Here is a 20885-nt window from a genome sequence, read left to right as displayed (position 1 = left end):
TCTTGCCAGCTCCAGTTATTTGGATCAGCTCGAGGGTTATATTTCAAGAAAATATTTTTGGGGTTTCAATATAGCATCAGACATTATGAGAATTAATTTCCTAACCTATCACCTGATTTTGCCTAAAAATGTCTTTTTCAGCAGTATATTGTATAAACACGAGCACACAGGCAAGGCTATAAACAGAGGCCCTGTGACCCTGCTTGCTTGTCCAGTAACTGTTTATTCCAAGAATCTTATTTTGCTGTTTTCCCTGGAGTGCAGTGAATTAGCTGCCATGGTAGACTATTCCACGCACAGTTAAGGGACATCTCCATTCAGAAGAAATATGCGTTCAACCTACATTTTCAATCAGTGGGGGAACTCATCAAGTCCTCATTTACACAGGACTGTATAATATCAACACTTTAACAGAGTTTTAAACGTTTGTAAGGATTTCAAACCTCTATCTCTCTCTCAATTTCGTATTAATATCCCGCTTCTTTTTCACCCACTTGCGTGTTTCGTATCCCTCCCTCCATCCCATCTCAGGTCTCCCCTGACAGGGGCTCCCGGCTTACCACTCGTTAAACAGGGAGATTATGGGGCTTCGCCAGCCTCCTCCTCACAGGCTGGAAGTCGTTCTCTCAGCCAGGGAATTAAGCCAATAAACTATTTGTGCCTTTTATGGTATTTTACTCAGCAGTAACCATCCAATAAAAGGGGCTGTTATCTAAGGTGGATTATTTACAGTTTTTGGATACCTTTAGTAGGAAAGTCTGGTTCTTTTGAAATTAAATACCTGTATTGCAAATATGAACAAGAGTCCAGCACATTAATTGTTCTGTGGGATATGGAGGCTTGAACCACATTCAGTACTAAGAGTAAATGTTTTGCAAAGTGCACTGTGCAAGCCGGAATATCATGTTATGAAATACAGATTCCTACTGTAACTACAACGAAACAATGGCAAATGCTTACACTTTACTTTCGTAATTACAGCTTTATGCTCTTTAAGATGTTAATCCTTAAAACTAAACCTTAAACCATAGCAACCCATTCTATGTAACTAATGGTTTAACGATTTTATGTTTATGTGCAGCACTAGCCTAAACCTGATGTTTAGTTAGCAGAAACTGTTCTGGGTACAGTTGTATAACAAATTCATAAGACATGGCCTATAAATAACAAAATTCCATTACAGCTGATTTAATTTTTTTTAAGAAAATGGGAACAGTAGTTGAAGTGACATGGACACAAAATGACAAAATCTACTTCATTGGAAAGAGACAATTCATTGGCCTTGGCCACTAAAAAAAGTTTGTGAAACAGGACGAACAACGTAACACAGGAAATGAAAATAACGAAAAATGAATTTAACAGCTGTTGAACACGAGACCTCGGTGTTTGGAAGAGATAGACCATCTGAGCAGTCTACAGCAGCAGTACGTAGTGAGTGTGTCTCATAACAACTACCAACAGGGGGCCGTCAGACTCCTGTAATGCCATTATGTCACATGACATGCACGTCTCAGGTAGAAACAGCTGAAACATTCATTATCAACACAATGCAAATGTAACAGAATGGGATAAAGCATGTAGCCAGTGGATCCTCATGTCATTTTTCCAATGGCCTCCTCTCACTTGTAACTTTTCTTATGCTCTCATGTTCTACATGTTTGCACTCACAGATAATTAATAATTTTTTTTAACTCTAAACGACATCTGTGCTGCACTTGTTTCCCTGCTTTTCGGTTGCTTATCATCTTCCCAATTTCAGTCTTCCTTTAAAGCGATCTTCTCCAAGCCCTTGGGCCTGACAGTAACACCATTTGGGGGTTTTATTTTTGCTGCACTGTCACACCCCACATTACACCCCTGCTTTTGCCAAAGCCTGCTCAGCCCAGGTTATCTGTCATGGCCAGAGGTTTATGGTCTGTAAGACAGAATGACAGGCAGGGTTATAGAGGGAATCTATTTTGCCCCAAGAGTTCGGAGAACCCTCTACCCACTATAACCCTGACTGTTGAAGTTTGGAGTTTCCTCCAAAGAGGGTGCTATACTGTATTTCCAGGTAGGTAGAGGGAATGCTAGCTAGTTGGCCTCCAGTGTGATGAGGCTCAGCCATTTATCACCCTGCCTCTCAGGGTAAAAAAGGACATACAGTAGCAAGCACAGCCTCTGGTCTTGTGATGGGCAGACGTTCTGGAAAAGTAGAGAACAAATAACATTTTCCGGCCATGTAAGTGAGATAGGGCTCCAAAGGTGGAGCTTGGTTTAATTTTGCAGACCCTGGTAAAAGCTTGAAGCTTAATCTAGTGACTGTCACACCTGGTACAGGGGTGACTGAGTGAGTGAGTCTCTTGGTATCTCGGCTCAATACCACATTTGCTCTTTGTACAACAGCAGAACCTGCGACAGGTGATATATTCCACAGCACATCGAGCTAGGCAGGGAATCGCACTAGTCTTGGAGAGATGGGCACAGATAAGCATTGTTCATTCCACATTAAGAATATCTGGGTACCCTACAGTAAGTACAACACCATAAATAATCCTTAAATGGAAAAATGTATTCCACTGGGTTAGTTTTGTTCTGTGCATAAATAGCCGAATGTTAATAAATCTGAGTAATAGTATGTAATGCTCAGATGTTTGCTATCTTTACGTCATTGTACTAAAAATAGTTACAAGGTGTGAATAATTATTCACAGCTGGAAGAAAACTGCTTTTACCCACCCCACTGAATGCAAGCTCAGAATGTTCTTAATACCTGCAGTTTAATACATTGTTTTAATATGTAGCAACTTTCAAGTTTAGAGTGGTAGTGTGTTTTACAAGCAATTGCTTATGTAAGTGTAATTAGGCAATGTAAACCATCCAAAGAGCATTAAGTCCTGTGTACATCCACACAGTATCACAAAGTAGACTTGTTTTGTAATGACACATCCAAACTAACTTAGCAAATCGTCTGCAAAAGATGGCCTGCATATCTGTTGATCTACTACATTTGCAGGGCTTTCTAAGGAACTCATGAGTCGTGACGTCAATGTTACAATGTCAGACAAGAGCCTCGCTCCCCCAGGGACTGCATGGGTATAAAGCAAGCTCTTGAATTCTTAAAAGTTGCCCTGGCAGCTCTTAATTGTTTGTATTAGATTCATTGTTTGATCTACCCTTGAGTCAGAAACCTTTTGTTTAACTTGCAACGATGTCTTTAGAGAATTAACTGTTAAGAGAACCACTTAAATATTTAATAGTTAAGGGGACGGAAAATAAATCGACATATAAAATGTACAAACCGAGGAGAGCAATACGGGTAAAAAGCTGCACCAGAAGGTCACATTTAATTGAGGGCTTTTAAGAAGAACCATGCTTAGACCTAAATCAAATTACATCTAATCAAATACATGTTGGCAGAACTCGGTTGGAACTGCCTTAATTTGAATGCAGCTGGCTGGCGAGGCTGTCCGAGACGCACCTGTAGGCGGAGTCGTCGGGGTCACCCGCCAGGCAGGGCTCGTTGCCGTATAAGGAAGAGGACGAGATGGTGGTTACCATGGAGGCGGCTTCAAACAGAGCCGGAGGCTGTGGAACGAGGTCAGGCTGAAGATAGGACCCAAACACTGAAACAGAATATGCAGTGTGTGGTTAAAAAGGGTGGATCGGTTTACTGGGCTCTCGACAGCTGCGATACTAACGTCTACTAGGGACAGAGCAAGAGCCCTGTTAAATTTGCTGCGAGACCTAAGCTGTACCAGAAAAGTCCTCAGAAGGTGCCAATACAGCTCCTGAGAAGAAGATCCCCTCCAGCCCTGTGAATCTAATACTTAAAAACATGTTTGTTGGGAAGATCAGTACTATCTCAAGGTGAATCTGATAAACATGTTGTTGGGTAGAAACCTAGGAGTAGCTCACACTTCCCAACTATGGTGATGCTCAGGGGACTGTGTGATGCCCATAGTGGTATCCCAGGAATGGACAGCTAATGAATCAGAAATATTCGGATTGCAGGTCTCGAAAAGTAAACTTAGTAAGAAGTTTTACTATTTGAGCCATTCCGCAAACCCTGGGGTTGTGCTGTTAAAGTACGTAGTTTAACTTAGTTTAGCATTTAGTACAAAAAATAGGAAATATAGCTTAGACATCTTTATATTGTTATGACTTACGTATCTGCATTATCAGTATTTAAAAATGGTCATTTATCAAGATAGAACAGTCAAAAAATAAAAAAATAAGGTTTGCCATTCAAAAAGAACATGTTGCCACATTTTCTCTGAAGGTCTCTGGCATGTAACCAAAGCTTTTGAAAACTACAGAGCCATGGTTTACATAGTTGCAAGGACAGGAGTATCATTATTGCTGTTGTTGAATTTCAGTGGCAGTGGGCTTTGTAGAATGGAAAGAATAAAAGCCCCCACATGTGAACAAATAACTTCGCTTGACATCTGTTTAGAAACTGCCGCTGAAGGACGTTGTGCTGTTGCTACGATACCTTCCATAACTTTAAACAAGTCATAGTTAAATTAAAAAATATACCCTGAGCGTCCAAAGAAAGTTATCAATTACAGCTGCAACACATTCACAAAGATATTCAGGAAAGTGACTTTGTAGAAGGTGCGTTGTCAATTTATTGAACAGACATGACAGAAGTAAATTCATTAGGCTGCTTAAAACTGGTCATCAACAGGTATGTTCAACAGTGGGTTTCCTGTGAAAATGACAGACTGATAGCCTGCATAGTGGCCCCTGCCTGAGACAACGCAAACTGTAAACCTGTATTGATTTGCACCAAGTAGCAGATTCTGACTTCTGGGATTCAGTCGCAATCCTCTAGTATATCCTGCACAGGCAAGTGCCATTTCGCTGGTCTCTGAGGCCTAGACGGCACATGTTGTCCCCGTTCATCCGAGAAATGTTTAAAAGAGCTCAAGTCTGGCCAGCAGGGTACCATCGGAATAACTTACATGTTGAGGACCTGCACTTTTCTGTTAGAATGTCAAATCAAGTTGAGCTCACATGAAGGACAGTACGTGAGGCGCCAGGACTTGATCAATGCAGTGCCATGCATTCAGTTTGCCACCAATCAGTACAAGCGGGGTTTTGTAGTGGATAGACACTCTTTCCCAGGTCTTCATCCCTGAACATCCACAATTTTGGTGTTGTGACTCAGGGTATCTATCTCAGATATTGGCTTGATGGACTTTGTTCTTCTGTATCATCTTGCCAGATTAGACATTTCTGGCTACGAACATCCTAGATGACGCGCTTCCAAAATATTGATGGATCCAAGACATTTTTCTGTTGATGAATGGGGCACAAGGGTCCCATTCAGTGTTTTTTTCTTGATTTTTCCATAGGCTTGACATTCAAATGCTGGTATCTTGGTATATTAAATCAACACATCACCTGTGCATGGTTAGCTATCTCTCTAATGAGGTGATTTAGTGCTTATGCAGCAAAGTCACTCAAGTGTATTAGCATCAGTTATGAATGTCTATACCATTTAAGTTATATAAAAATCTATTTTCCTTTTTACTAAATACATACAGTATATCGGTAGTAGTTCAGGTGGGTAGCTGCGTCAGCATGCGTAGGGTGCAAAGGAACAAGTAATAGGTTTATTCCATGCTGAAAAAAAGAAAGAAAGAAGGAAGGAAGGAAAGAAGAAGAAGTTCTCTTTCTTCTTTTTTCAGCATGGAATAAACCTATTACTTGTTCCTTTGCATACAGTATATCCATTGATTCGTTTCAACATTTAACTTGGGTGTTTCTTTTTAAAACAAATCTGTTCTCTAAGTATCTCTAGGATTGCAGGAAGGCTTCAAATTGGCATTATTCACTGAAATGCATTTTTTACTTCATTAAATGCTAAAGAATAGAACATTTCATTTTTGTTATATTAGTTGTATATCAACCTACATGCATACTACTGATATACTGTATCTTTCCTTGCAAAGAACTGTTGTTTTTGGCATTGGTATGGTGTTGAATGTTAGGGCACTCTTTGAAGTAATTTGTGAGGTAGAGCAGAAACCAACTTAAAATGCTATAAACTACCACAGAATGGCCCATACTGGCAAGCTGCAAGACTTTCTGACAGTTTTTTTTTGTCAGGAAGTAGAGGTTTCATGACTCACTGCATTATTGCAGTATGTTGCAACCCACACACTACAGGGGACACTACAGGAGTATATTCTAGCCATATCTACAGTACCACCACCACTGAAATCCCACATTCAGTTTTGTCAACCATTAGGTTATGGTCCTGATCTTTCATTACTGGAAGGCACCTTCTCATGTTCATACATCATCATATGCCACCAAAAGAAACAGGAACCCAGAAAAAGAGTGCGATAAAATACTTGCAAATCGCGTTGCACCTTTAGAACACTTGAGTATATCACACATTGTAGAAGACAATAAGTTAACAATAAAATAACAGTTGGTCCAAATAAGAATGGCAAAGTGTGTGGCAGCTTAGTTTCATTTCAAGCCACATGGGTATCTCACTGCGTGGCCAGGTAATGTTTCCAGGCGGGGCTGGTGCCACAGACAACAAGCACCACAAATAATTGTTACAGTTTGTTGGATGATGGTGAAAGCTGGTCAGGGTTAGGACTCCATGCATGGATACAACTACAGGGTTATCTTCTGTTCCAATTTAATCTCGCCAGTCAAAACTGAAAGCATGTTTAGGGGAGGAGCGGTGGCTCTGTGGCTAAGGATCTGCGCCTGTGGCTGGAAGGTTGCTGGTTCAAATCCCGCATCCGGCAGAGGAGTCCTACTCCATTGGGCCCCTGAGCCAGGCCCTTAACCCCAATTGAGAGGTTTCCCTGTATTTGTTTTGCCAAAATACGCTAAGAGGAGCCCTGAAAAGCTCAAAAAACGAAAACTGGACTTTTCATTAGTCATTCACTTTCTGGGTTTCTGCCTTTTTAACAGTCAACATTAAACATCAATGAAAATAAAAAAAACTGCCACTCAGGAGCTTTAATAATAGAATTAGAAAGGTCAGGCTGAAGTCAGGGGAAGGCCAGGGCTGATGAGACGGAGATGCCTTGCGTTTAAAGGAGAGTTCAAGGCTGCCAGCTCATACAGGTGAATAATGAAATTAGTGACCCCGGCCCTAATGTCCTGATGCCCTAGCTGTTTTCCCCATAAGCAACCCACGTACGAGCTTTATTGCAGATGGAGCATCACTGTGAAGCACGTCCGACCCTGCGACTGTGATGAAGCATCGGATTTTGCAAAATGGCCGTTCTTGGTTCTTGTACCTTGTCCATCCAGGCTGGCGAGGCTTCGGGCGCCACTGAGCCTGTCCTTCCTCTCCTCGGACCGCTCTTCGTTCGGGGAGGACAGGATCTCCTGCGAGGACGCCTTCAGCGCTGGGATGGAGTTCCGCGCTCTCTTCGAGGGAGAGCATTTGATAGCTGGGGGAGGCAGAGGGGAGAACGTCACCGACGTGGAAGAAAACGCTGCAGGACCTTGAGAATCCCCACCTCCAGTTGGTATGGGGGAGGGGGCAGTTATTGCCATCACATTGTTATTATGTAGAAAGAGAATTATTATTATAAATAGTTAGAAATTATTATCAACTCAGCAGAACGATCAAGAAATCGTTCACACATACAAGTTTCATTTAGGTACGTGATACAGGCCTGTGGTGTGCACGTACGTACAAGGAATCTTTTTCTAAAGTAATCCTCAATATTTTTTTTAATAGAATTCGCACTGGAACAGCTGTGCTTGTTTCCTTGTTCTTTAGACTTGGCCTTGTGTTATTTAGGTCGGCCAGTAAGTCAATACAAAACCAGTAAATGTAAGCTTAATGACCGTCAGCAAAGCCACAGCCACATTTCCTTTCCATAATTCAAAGACGCACGTGGTATATATTGAAAGTCTTCTACACAATTCTAATCACACTATCTTTGTGTTACAGTAAAATGCAGTAAATGCGGCTCCGTTTAAAGGTTTCTGCTGCACAGGCTGTGGTAGATTTGTTAGCAAACTTTAAATTTTTAATGTATTTTCTAGTCTTATTTTTTATTTTTCAGTCTCTTGGCTGGCGACCAAGAGGGATAAAGGCATAAAAACGGCCTCTGCCGTTCCTCTGAGATAAGAAATGAAGAGTATCACTGAGGTTACACACAGCTCGCTCCCCAGGCTCCCCTTTCACACAGGCCGGGCCTGCAGTTTTCTGAACAGAAACTGTATACAGCAAAAACAGCAGAAATGAGGAGGAGGGAACCTGCCAAGTTTCAATACTTTAAGTCTCTCGTCTGTGGTTTGGAACACGTGAGGCAAATTTAAACTCTGTGTTGTAAATTTATGTAGATATAATCAGGCAAAATATGTTTATGGAAATTAGTGGGGACAAAATCGAGATGTGGAATTGGAACCTGACTTTAGTTTCTTCTGATAAACATGTCATTGACTGCGACATATAAAGTGCAACACTTTATTTAAAACATCCTTTCACTTGCAACAGTTGGAAAGAATCACTGATGAACACTTACTGTGTATCTTCTTGAATACCCTAGTACTCATGAATTTTAAAAATCTGTTTGCGTAGAAGCCAGGCCTATGTACTGACACCGAATCCTAAAAGATAGAAAAGGTACAGTAATTGTAATGTTTTTCAGAATAAAAACACAAAAACATGAAACATAAAGCTAATTAAAGAAATACAGTACCTTCAATAAAACATGTTCTACATTAAATCATTTAATTTCTATGTTCTTTTACAAGAAAAATTAGGAACGTTTATCTCCATTAATTGCCTTCAATGAAATAGTACAAAACTTTGGCTCCAGGGTTATAAGACGCAATTAATGCTTTAATAATGAAAAGATTTAATAACTTACACCATCGTATACAAGAGCCTTCCAGGAGTGTTCCAGCTTCTTAATCAACCTTGAAAAAAAATGAAGAACCTATAAGGATCTCACCAAGTAATAGAAAAACAAATTCAATTGTTTCGCTTTGGCACTAAATAAGCTCTCTTGTCTGTTGTTATGGCCAGAGGTGAGGAATGATGGTGAATCTGACAGCTGGCACAGTGCTTACAGACACCATAAGACAATGTAACTGCTGAACCACAACAAACTGTGGGATGACTCTCATAAAGAAAATGATAAAGACTAGCACAAACCATTCCACTACTATTAATTTAGTAAAGATACAAAAAGACATTAATGTCTAGTATCACTTATTCTAAATATTCTAAAGCAATCTTTAGCATCACAGCTGATCCAGTCTTAACATTTCAACTGATATGTTTTCAAGTACAAACACAAAAATCATACCTGTACGACTGTAAAATGTCAATAATACCAAGGAAGATAAGAAGCTTTTCATCCTTGTGTGTTTTGGCAGGAATGCCCCCCATTCTGTAGGAATGATACAAAATGGAAATAAGTATTTTAAGAGAGCTGTCACATCCGACTGTTTATATATTACTGAAATAAAGACACACAGCCGATGAGAGTCAAGCTGCATCTTGTTATAATAGGAATAAGAAAGGGCAGAGTCAGTGTGTGGCTTTTTGCTGCACTTCAATCATTCTCTTTTGTTCTGTGTACCACCTTCTGCAATTCATCTGTTTCATCCCCACTGTAAGTATATGGTTTTGTGTTGAGTATGCAAGAGATTGTGAACCTTTTCTGAAACAAGTCTTCAAGCACAGCCTTCCAGTCCTATACATCATCTGCTACCTTTATCACTGCAAGTGTAGAACACAAACAGCAGGGTTTCCATGCCACGGAACAGGGATGTCCTTTATTAGTAAAATTATTACAGAACCGCGGGCCCTGACCAGTACCATTGAACGCATGTGTCTTCTTGAGACAAGCATGCAGCAAGTCACCTTTTCCACCATCGAGAGTGAAAACCCATGGCTCACTAGACAAAGACCTCGATCTAGACTACAGAGCTCATCTTGAACAATAAATGATGCTTTTGCTGGGTAATTTATGCAGGACTCCTGTGTCATATTTTTTACATGGAACATTTCTCTTGATTATCCTGGTTCCGTAATAATTCACTCTTCATTCCCGACTCCTGCATGTGACATTTAAATGTTGCCTTTTGTACTCCATAGGACTGTGATTTTAACGTCTTATGCACCGCTCATTGCTTATGAAAAATCTGCCGTTTGAGCAGCTGGGTCCAATACAACGATAGAAACAACGTAAGGCAGGGGTTTCTGCATGCTAGACTGGACCACTCACTGACTCAGACTCTTCCAACAGCAGCCATGAAGACAATGGCATTGACCAGTCGGACTGTATGTGACTCACACCGGACTTCACTGCCAAGTGGGACTTACGTGTCATCAGTGGTCACTGCTTCCCCGGACTTGCCTCCTCCTTGGATGGACTCCATAGCGGTGGAGTACAGCACCTTCTGGGCTCCTGGGCGCTTCCCATCCCCTGCCGCCTGTGCATTATCCCCGTCCCTCTCCTTCGGGCACTGATCCAGCACGTGAACTCCTAGCAGCAAACTGTAGTCCATGATCTTAAAGCTTTCCAGAACCTAAAGGCATGGATGGAACATGACTATTAAGCAGAGAAAGAACTCAAACAAAACTGCAAACAGCAGCAAAAAACGAAACCGTGTAATCATAACAATTCGCAAAGCTTCTCGATCAGGGGTGCCCAACCAGTCAATCGCTGAGTGATTGCCAGTCGATCGATCGCAATGTTTGGCAAAAATAAATGGGCTCTTTGACTGTTTTCCTTTTTTGATAGCCTAAAATTTCATTCAGATCTATGCATGTAATGTCATACATTTTACTGCTCTTGTGTGTGTTTAACCCTTGTCGAATGGGTTGTAAAAGTCTCTTCCCTGCGTGCCGGATGATACTGAAAAAAGGGCTACAGGAACTCCGTAAATAAAGTGTTGTGTGCGCTACCCAAGAACGTTCTCTTGGCTATTGCCGCACGACCCCCAGATTCGGTACATGGTATAGTGGAGCGAAACAGACTGGCCGTGACAAATTCACCAACAGTTTGATTGCCTATTTGATAGTTGTAGTGTTTGAGCGAAAATGATGAAGCAAAGAGGCCAAAAACTCACCCTTACCACAAGGATTGGGAGCATGATTATTATTATTTTACTTTCGCGTTCAAATCTGCAACGCTAGAGTGTACGCGAAAAAGGGAAATATATAGAACACCATTTCAGAATTGCACACAAAACGTATGATGCTAAAAGCGAGTTACGGAAAAGGAAAGTGGAAAACTTAAAATCTCAACTAGTAGCAGTCGGTTTTCAGGAGGCCTAATACAAGAGCGAAAGGGGCAATCATCGCATTGTTCCGTGTGAGCCACAGTTTGGCTAAACTTAAAAGGTCAGTCAGGGATCGTGAAGTAATAAAAAAGTGTTTGCTGAGGCTGCTGACTTGCTGTTTGGAGATTTCAAAAACAAAGATTTTGGGCAAGGTTCAGACAGCTGTTGCCTGAAATCCGAGCTTCTCAAGTCGTCTAAACATAGTGAATATGCCCAATTAGAGGATGACCAGTGACGTCTGGAGTTAGCATTCCTAACAGACGTGACTGAACTGCTGAATGAGCTGAATGTCGAGCTGCAGGGACACAGTAAAAATGTCATCGACATGATAAGCAGTGTCAACACGTTCAAAAAAAATTAATAAGTGTTCTCAAGTAAGCTTCTCAGTGCCAATGCTCACATTCAGGTAGGATATCCTTTTTTTCTAAAATAGGGAACATTATTTGTTCATTGTAACATGAGTCACTTGCTTTTTATTTGCTGTCATTTTAGTGATGGGTATCGTTATTGTACTGATGTGCCTACAGTCTATTTTTCCTATATCCGAGCTTCAAATTCACACTGGTAGATCGCGCTGGACTGGCAAATGAAAAAGTAGATCTTACAGTAAAAAAGGTTGGGCACCCCTGTTCTAGATTTAGCTGGTACTGGAATGGCGCGCAAATAAGAAAAAAACATTCAGAATTCATTATAATATGGTGACATGAAACAGGCAATGCTGAAATTCTGCATCGAAGGAGAAAGAAATTCTTTATTAACAGGTTAGCAAACACCGGAAACCGACATGAATACTTGTGCTGTCTTGTTGCTACGGTGAATTAGTTGAAGGGTCAGCAAGGTAAGCTCTTTAGCATATTTATAATCCTGGCTTTCATTAGCAGCTGTTTTGAAAGAGTGGGAAAAAATATGAGATGGTTTTGTTTCTGTCAAGGAAAGAATGAACCTGGAAATATAGATCTATAATTTCAGGTACAAAATCTTCCCCCAGTTTCATTTCCATGTGAAAAGAAAAGAACAATAAACATACCCAGGACAAATGTATGTAACTGGCAATGACCATCACCAATGACTGCAGTGTTTCATGGAAAAGTGACCATTGGAAGTCCAGTGGAAAAAGACATTTGTTCGGAAGAGGTAGGGATTTCTGTGCTTATGAACATAAAGCAAAATGCTTTAACTGGGTATTTTGAACTGTGTGAAAGCTTGAAAAGGGTTCATATTACTCCCATAAGGAACATCTCCAGACACACCATTCAAAAACCCGAACAGCCTATATATAATAATAATTGCTTACACTTACATAGTGCTTTTCTGGACACTCCACTCAAAACGCTTTACAGGTAATGGGGACTCCCTTCCACCACCACCACTGTGCAGCCCCACCTGGATGATGCAACGGCAGCCATAGTGCACCAGAACCCTCATAACACATCAGCTATTGGTGGGGAGGAGAACAGACTAATGAAGCCAAATCATAGATGGGGATTATTAGGAGGCCATGATTGGTAAGAGCCAATGGGAAATTTGGCCAGGACACCGGGGTAACACCCCTACTCTTTTCGAGAAACACCCTGGGATTTTTCATGACCACAGAAAGTCAGGACCTCGGTTTTCCATCTCATCCAAAGGACGGCGCCTGTTTACAGTATAGTGTCCCCGTCACTATACTGGGTCATTAGAACCCACATGGACTGCAGGGTGAGCGCCCCCCGCTGGCCCCACTCACACCTCTTCCAGCAGCAACCTTAGTTTTTCCCAGGAGTCTCTCAGCCAGGTACTGACCAGGCTCACACCTGCTGAGCTTCAGTGGGCTGCCAGTTGTGAGCTGCAGAGTGATACTGTATGGCTAATGACCTATATTTTTCACATCTAGGAGGGTAGATACTTCATGAACCACTGAAGTACAGAACCCACCTACATGATGTGCATTATCCATTACGTGCCAGGAGCCCCATTTTACAGCCAATCAGCTTCATTAATCAAATTAGGGGGAACTTTAGGTGGGCCAGATTATACACACCCAAAGGGGTATCGGAAGAATTATGTTTTCTATGGCACAGTGTTCCCCGTGACCATACTGGTGTTCTGGTTTTTCTGGTCCAGAGAAAAGAGTGCCACCTACTGATCAACCAACACCACTTACCACAGACAACTGGATTTTCAATGGATATCTCAGTTTACTGAGAAGGTTGAGGCTTGCTGAGCTACTGTCGTGAATTTAAAAAGAGATTCTTGGATGTGTCACCATGTGCAGACTTATCACTTCTGCTGCACAACCACTTGGTTCTGCAAAGGGAATTCACATCAGACTCCATATTCTCATCCACTATCACGATCTCCTCTCCTCTCCTGCTCCAAGGCCTTCACCTCTCTGAGACTCAGAAGTGTCTTATTAAGGTGCTTCTGCACTCATGGAGGGAAGCCTCTTCTAAACCCATTATCTTACCCTTCCCTAGAGATGTACCAATACTTTATGACTCAGGTTTTCACCTTTTATGTGATGATGTTTATTAATATATTTCCAAGACCTTAATGTACTGTACATTCCAGCTACTGAACATAAAAAATAGGAGAGAGGAGAGATTTCTGATGAATTAGGTACTCAGGATATGACTTTGAACAGCTCACTTACAAATTTTAGACATGTACAGGAAATAATTCTCATGTGAGATCCGTCTGAACATTAAAAGACTTTTAACCATCAAAGAAATAATCCAAGTGAGTAAAGAAGTGACAACACAAAAAAGTACATTTGACTGGCAAATTAGCTGCCTGCGTGTGAGCACCAGGTCGCATCCTCTAAATGTGTAAAGGGGCCTCTGTATTTACATCCTGAATGCCTCCATATTTTCTATTCAAAACAGCCACGTTGTGAACCAGTTCCATTTTGAAGGACAAAAGATTGAAGTGTAGCGTAAGAATTTCACAAGACAAAAATCAACACAGGGCTTAGTTTTCAAAGCTGTGAGCCACCACATCAAATCCAAAATCAAACCTGGGAACAAAAAAACAATTGAAATAAAACAAACTCTGCCTTTTGGCTGTGAGTAAAAAAATATTTCTAGAAGAATCTGCAGTATTTTCTGTTACAGTCACTTAAAATATAGTCACTGATTCAATTAGTGATGTTTGTAGATGGTAAAATAGGAGGCAAACGTAGACACTATGAAGGAAATTCTAAAGTATGAACATAGAACTGAAGGGTTCAGACATGCCTGGCAGATGCCATTTAATATAGACAAATATGAAGCGTTCCATGCAGACAGCATGGACATACATTACAAACAAACAAATAAAGAACCATTGATCCCATAGATCAACAACTTATGTAAGTTGTGAAGATTCTGATTCTGAAAGATCGCTCAGGTCTTTGAGACAATAGGGTGGCAGGACAATGCAAAGGGCATAAAAATCCTAGGAAGTTTAGTTAAAAGCGTGGGATTCAAATGAGTAATGTTACGTATAATGTATAATATTGTACATTAGAAGGATTTAAAACTTGAAGTCCTACAATGATTGAAGCAGATGCAGGCTTCACTCATAAGATGCCTGACAAGCCATAGGCGTCAATTCTATACAGCAAGCTTATGATACCCTGGCCAACTCCAGTCCATAACCCTGGCATCACCACTGTGTGGACATCCTGCTGAAATTGGCTTTTATTTGCACATTATTGAACTTGCCTCAAACAGTACCTACTTTATGCGACAGAACGTTATTCAATTTATGCTTATTAACTCAAAACACTCAGGAGATATTAATGGATTTTGACTAAAAAGAGGAGAGTATATTAAAGAAAGCTACAGAAGTTAAGCACATGTTATATGTTCTTTAGTGCAAACTCTGTTTTTTGTTTATCCTTTCTTTTACAATTGCAGCTAATCGTAATAAAATAAAACAAAAAAAAAAAACTGGAAAGCTTTGTTTTTGTCCTACAAGCTGAAGGTTTAGTTTTCTTTTGCAAAATAATCTGAAACATAGTTTTTTTTTTAATTTCTGTTTCAAGTCAGTCACTGTAGTAAATTTTGTCTTTCCATTTATTAATTCCCTTGTTTTGCACCATAGAGGAAATTTGTGATGTAGGACACCCAAGCTTTAACACTCATTTCAACCACATTCTGTATTTCTTCTTTTTCATTCCATGGGTGAAATTTTAGCAAGAAAAAAATGTCAAGCCTCAGTATCAATTAACTGTAGTCTGTTTATAGACTAAAATGATGCACAGTAATTCAAGAGATGTTATACGGGTGATAAGGCACTTATATGGAATTAGTTATATTCTACAACTCTGTTTTAGAATAAAAAATTGATTTATTATAAAATATAAAATACATCGATCTTCAAAGAGTTGGTGTTAAACCAAAAATTGGGAAATTGTGTTGATTTAGACACGACTGGCTTCAAATATTATGGGACTTTTTAATAATTGGCAGATGGATTTTGCTGATAATGACAGTCTTAAAAAATTAACAGCTAGAATAAGCACACTGTCCATCAAACATTAGTTTAATTAAATGATAAGGGAATTAGTACCTTGCTTAAGAGTAGACTAGTTTCTGCATTTTCCAAAGAGTCACCTCTCCACCAAGAAACCCCTTATCAGAATTTTTACACCCATCAGTCAGGTAAACGCATTCCCCTGCCCTACTTTAATGCCTCTGGCGGCCCTCCAGAACACACAGTTTGCAATACATAACCACTTATTCAGAGCATCTGTGGGAACAATTAGAGCAGTGATGATAGCTGGGGCTTGAGAGAGGAGATGTCCTCATTAAAGAAACAAGGCTAGTAGTTTGGAGGAGGGAACCAGCAACAGAAAGCTTATTTTTAATAAGGTCTGAGCAGCACATAAAGACCCTCTTCCCTAACAGGCACGTTTGTGTCCCAGTGTCATTGAGCCACCAGCCTAGATTTCCAGGAATGCCAGACAGAAGAGCCACACTGCAGTGACAAAGAGGCTGTATTCCATTAAGCACTTTTTTTCTGAAACTTGCTTGTCGGCAAAAAAAAAAAAGGATTTCTGTACAGTTAAACAGTATCTGAACACATTCAAATCTTAGACATACATATTTCAAATTAGCTGCCATGCATTGCATTAAGAAATGAAACCCTTTTTGTACTTATATTGTAGAAAGAGCCAGTGGTTAGCAAGGAAAATCAAAAAGGCTGATTCTACAATAAATATCCCGTAACTCTGCCTAAAACTAAAAATGAAAAATGGAATCTCTTCCAACAAATCTCATGATGCTGGGACAAAATTATTTCATCATTTTCCAACAATTATCATTTGCATTCAGATTCGATTCTAGTTCCAAAAAAACTTTGCCTTTTTTACGTGACTGCACCTAGTTGTATGTCTCTCTATAAATATTGAGAACCATTAAAACTGCATTCCTTCCAATGGTAGAAAGGACTGCTGATGACTGAGACATTTTCATAAATATTCATTGACACATTAGAATATCCCTTGGAAATTAATGAACTGCTCAGACATTAATAGATTATGAAGTCTAGAGGCAAACAGAGTTGAAAAAAGAGGAGTGAGAAGCTATTGGGCTATGCACAGAACAACCAGCTATGCAGAGGAGTCATTCTGTGGTTGAAAAACATACTAAATAAAGTCTTTGTAAAATCCTCATGCTTATAGAAAAAAATGCTAGATTAGACTTAACAAGGAGAAAACGTAACCAAATATAACATTCTGGTATTGATAAATGCATGCATTACTGTTACACAGATTCTGTCTATCTGTGGGTTGGTATATCAATGTGATTTTTCTTCTGCTGGTTAGTCCTTTATTGCCTCAGCTTCTCTTGTATTGTACAACATGCTTAAAACATGTTCTTTTGAATCTGTAAAGATTTACAGGGTTGACCTCAGGTATTGGTGAAGGACAACTGTGTTTGTGTACATAATAATAATAATAATAATAATAATAATAATAATAATAATAATAATAATAATAATAATAATAATAATAATTGCTTATACTTATATAGCGCTTTTCTGGACACTCCACTCAAAGCACTTTACAGGTAATGGGGACTCCCCTCCACCACCACCAATGTGCAGCATCCACCTGCACATTGGTGGTAATGGTAAAATATAAATTCTTGAAGATTATGCTGGAGAATGTACAGTAGCCAGAGATGAGAGAAAGCTTTAGAAAGAGAAAACCAAATGCCTTCTGTATAATTAGTTTAAGACATTGTTCACTGTGTTTTTCTTTTGGGCAAAGTCACCCTTGGTCTGCCCTATTACATGTAAATGGTCTTCTGAGGACAGTCCCTGGGGTAAATCTCAACACTCCATCTCACCCCTAAACTCAATGCAGGGCAGCTCTTGTGCATATCAGGGCAACTCCTTACCGTGCTCAGTCACTCCCGACTATCAATCTGAAATGTCATCATATATGCCAACAAGACAGAGAATGTGAAAAAACTCTATATAAATATAGAATAGTTTTGCAAAATTCTTTACCATGAATCTGTGTAGAACAGGTAGCCCACAATAACTGACTATCTGGGTGAGGATAGCACTAGTCAGGGTGGCCACCAAGAGACCCGTGACAGCTCTAAAGGAATTTGAGTCTCCCATGGTTGAGATGGGAGAAACTATGCTATGAAACTATAACAAACAATTGCTCGTGCTTCATGGGAGAGTGGCAAAATGAAAGCTGGAAAAAAAAATCCACATCAGATCTTGACTGCAGTTTGCCAGAACTCTAAGACTGAGTGGAACAAGATTCTATGGTCTAATGAGAACCCAATTGACCTTTTTGGCCTCAAAGTGCTATATTTGGAGCAAGTGTGACACTACACATTCTATCAACACAATCCCTACAATTAAGCTTGGTGGTGGCAGCATCATGCTATGGGGATGTTTCACTGCAACAGGGCTTGGAAAACTTATGAGGATAGAAGGCAAAATGGATGCAGCAAAGTAAGAGAAATCCCAGAGGAAAACCTGCGGCAGTCTGCAACAGACCTGGGACCTGCAAAATCATTAATCTTCCAGCAGGACAATGACCCAAAACATACGGCCAGATCCACTCTGAAGAGACTTAAAAACAAAAAAAGTGAATATTCTGGTTGGCCCACTCAAAGCCCAGACCACAGTTCTAAATGAGAATTTGTGGAAGAAGTTGATCCAACTTGAGGTAGCTTGAGCAGTTTTGCAAAGAATAAGCAAAATCTGCAGTGTGCAAACTTGCAAAATTGTTATAGACTTACTGCTATAGTTTCTGCCAAATGTGCCTCTACCAAATTCTGACTCAAGGAGGGTGAACACTTATGTATATGTATATATGTAAATATATTTATAATTAATTAAGAAGTATATAGAGAATTTTATTTTTAATTTGACACCATAGAATGTTTTGTGTCAATAAATGGCAAACAATTCCAATTGAATACTTCCATATATAAGATTCCATATTATACAATTTTACAAAGCCCAAGGCGGTGAATAATTTTGATAGCCAGTGTATGTGATTAAATTGAAGAGTCTGTTATTTTGTTCTTTTTGTTCTTCTAGAGCTCAGTTTTGAATGATTTACTGTAGATCATTGAGATAGTTGATCGGTAAATAATTTCTAAACTTTACTGGAGATGTATATTTTGTCACACTGCTTTTAATATACACATCTAGTCTGAAAAACAAAGCAATGCAGCATTTTAAATATCTTTAAAAGCTAGAGGCTAGAAAGTAGTAAAAACCATTCTCGAGCCTTGAGGCTCATCAGGCTTGAGCTCAACCTAATTTTCAGAGTGTGAAGCAGACAGAGTGCATGACAAGCCCTGGATAAGCAACAGCAGGGTTATCACTACCTAGTTGGGGTAAAGCAGCATGTTCAAGGGTACATTAGCAATGCCCACATGGAGAACTCAGACTCAAAACCTTCCAGTTGTGAGTCCAGAACCTTAGCCAGTCAATACTCTATGTTCTGACACCATTGGTTCTCAAGGAGCTGGTTCTGTCCCAGAGAGTCTTATATATCTGGTTTGGTCATGGGGTCATATTCACCTAGAAGGTGATATCTATGCTGCTTTTCTTCACATTTGCTTCAACATATTTGAAACATGTCTCTTGTTACCCTCTGATGTGATTACCCCAGCTCATCCGGGGGAAAAGAACCTTCTTTGGGGTCTCGAATCTGACATGTGAACTACATGACCAACCCAAAAGGCATGATGGCAGATGATCATAGCTGAAAAGCTTCAGAGAGAGCACCGATATGGTTGTGTTTGTCCTCCGAGGCAAATGTTTTGGTGATACAACTCTCGTCCTTTTAAGTGTTTCCTGTAGGTCGTCCATTTTTCGACTCTGTACAGAACAGTGGGAATGATGGCAGGTGATCGGTTTACTCTCAATTTTGATGTAATGATCAACAAACAGCCCATTCCTAGGGTTCTCAAAGGCTGCACTTGAAGATTTCATGGGATACAGGATCCAAGAGCCTGGGGACCAAGTCTCATTCTGCTGCACGCTCGTTCCACAGAATAGACATTCCCGGAACACCATCTTACTCTGCTTCTGCTTTGAGGACTTGGGTGCCCATGTGCTGTACACGGAGGTTGCAGGAATCGTCAGGGCAGTTGAAGTTGTTGCAGTCTTGAAGGAGCCTTCCATTCTTCTGCCTGTCAGTGGCGATTCTGGAATCACTCATTGACCAGGGTCCACGATGAGGATGTTGGAACCCCCTCTGGAACCCCCATAAATACAGACAATAGAATAACGGAACGGTTCTTTTCGTCCTCCTTTCCAGAGGTAAAATTGTTAAAATCACATTAAAACATATCTCGCAATGCTCACAAAACACACAAAACAAAACACATGGGAGTTAATAAAATACACAGCTTTTTTACAATAAGAGAACATCTCTCAACACTCAGCATAAAGAATAGAAAGTGTAAAAAATGAATATGGCATGTGTCATTAGATTGCAAGATTTTTTCATACCAGGGCAATGGAAATTAACACCTCTTGGCTTGAGCTGAAGCATTACCTTAACATAACTCCAGCTCGTGGCAGTTGTTTTCAATATTAATTTCCTTTCCAGCAGCCCTACAGGATGGATGTGTACACACTTTCAGGAAGTATGAGGCTTTTCTTAAGAAAGCTGTTGCTGTAGATAACACATCATATTTCTGTTGCTCTGCTGTTTTACTGTACAATTCCTTTCCCTTTCAGGCACCTTAATGACATTCTGAATTCCCTTGACAAATACAGTGCAGTGTTCTCACCATGCAGTGCAATGAATTGTTGAACTTGTAAAATGATCAAAACTCTAACTCAAAGACAGTTATTCTACAATCAAAAGTTTTGATAGTATGAGGGGGCAAAATGGTGAAGATTTAATTGGAAACTGCAGTGTCTTTAAATTGCCAAAGTACATAACTGGCTTTTGTGTGACTGCAGATCCTATCACTTGTCAGTTTCCATTAGTTTTTTTGTTCCATTTAAAATGTCTTCCACTCTCTCCTGCCTTACATTCATACATATAAGGATATAATAAGCACCAGAATTAAAGCACTAAGTACGAATACCCTCCATATCAGAGCAAAAAAGATAGAAGATTGGGGTTTTGATTACATCAGCCAGATAGAGCTTTTG

General features: G+C 40.0%; 1 protein-coding gene across 2 annotated transcripts in view; it reads right to left on the bottom strand.

The window, feature by feature from the left end:
- LOC102686521 (phosphatidylinositol 4-phosphate 5-kinase type-1 beta) overlaps positions 1-20885 on the bottom strand; it is a 67821-nt gene that overhangs the window by 4318 nt on the left and 42618 nt on the right. For both annotated transcript variants that reach the window (XM_015368652.2, XM_015368661.2), the window contains exons 8-13: positions 10309-10514; positions 9287-9370; positions 8846-8894; positions 8498-8582; positions 7256-7411; positions 3460-3604 (exon numbers count right to left, since the gene is read on the bottom strand). In XM_015368652.2, the coding sequence (XP_015224138.1) occupies positions 3460-3604; positions 7256-7411; positions 8498-8582; positions 8846-8894; positions 9287-9370; positions 10309-10514 (725 nt within the window). The remainder of the gene's footprint in view (positions 1-3459; positions 3605-7255; positions 7412-8497; positions 8583-8845; positions 8895-9286; positions 9371-10308; positions 10515-20885) is intronic.

The sequence above is a fragment of the Lepisosteus oculatus genome, chromosome 3 (genome assembly GCF_040954835.1).
Source record: "Lepisosteus oculatus isolate fLepOcu1 chromosome 3, fLepOcu1.hap2, whole genome shotgun sequence".
NCBI classification, from domain to species: domain Eukaryota; kingdom Metazoa; phylum Chordata; class Actinopteri; order Semionotiformes; family Lepisosteidae; genus Lepisosteus; species Lepisosteus oculatus.
Note: the sequence above shows the minus strand (reverse complement) of the source record. Positions and strands in the feature narration are given on the sequence as shown.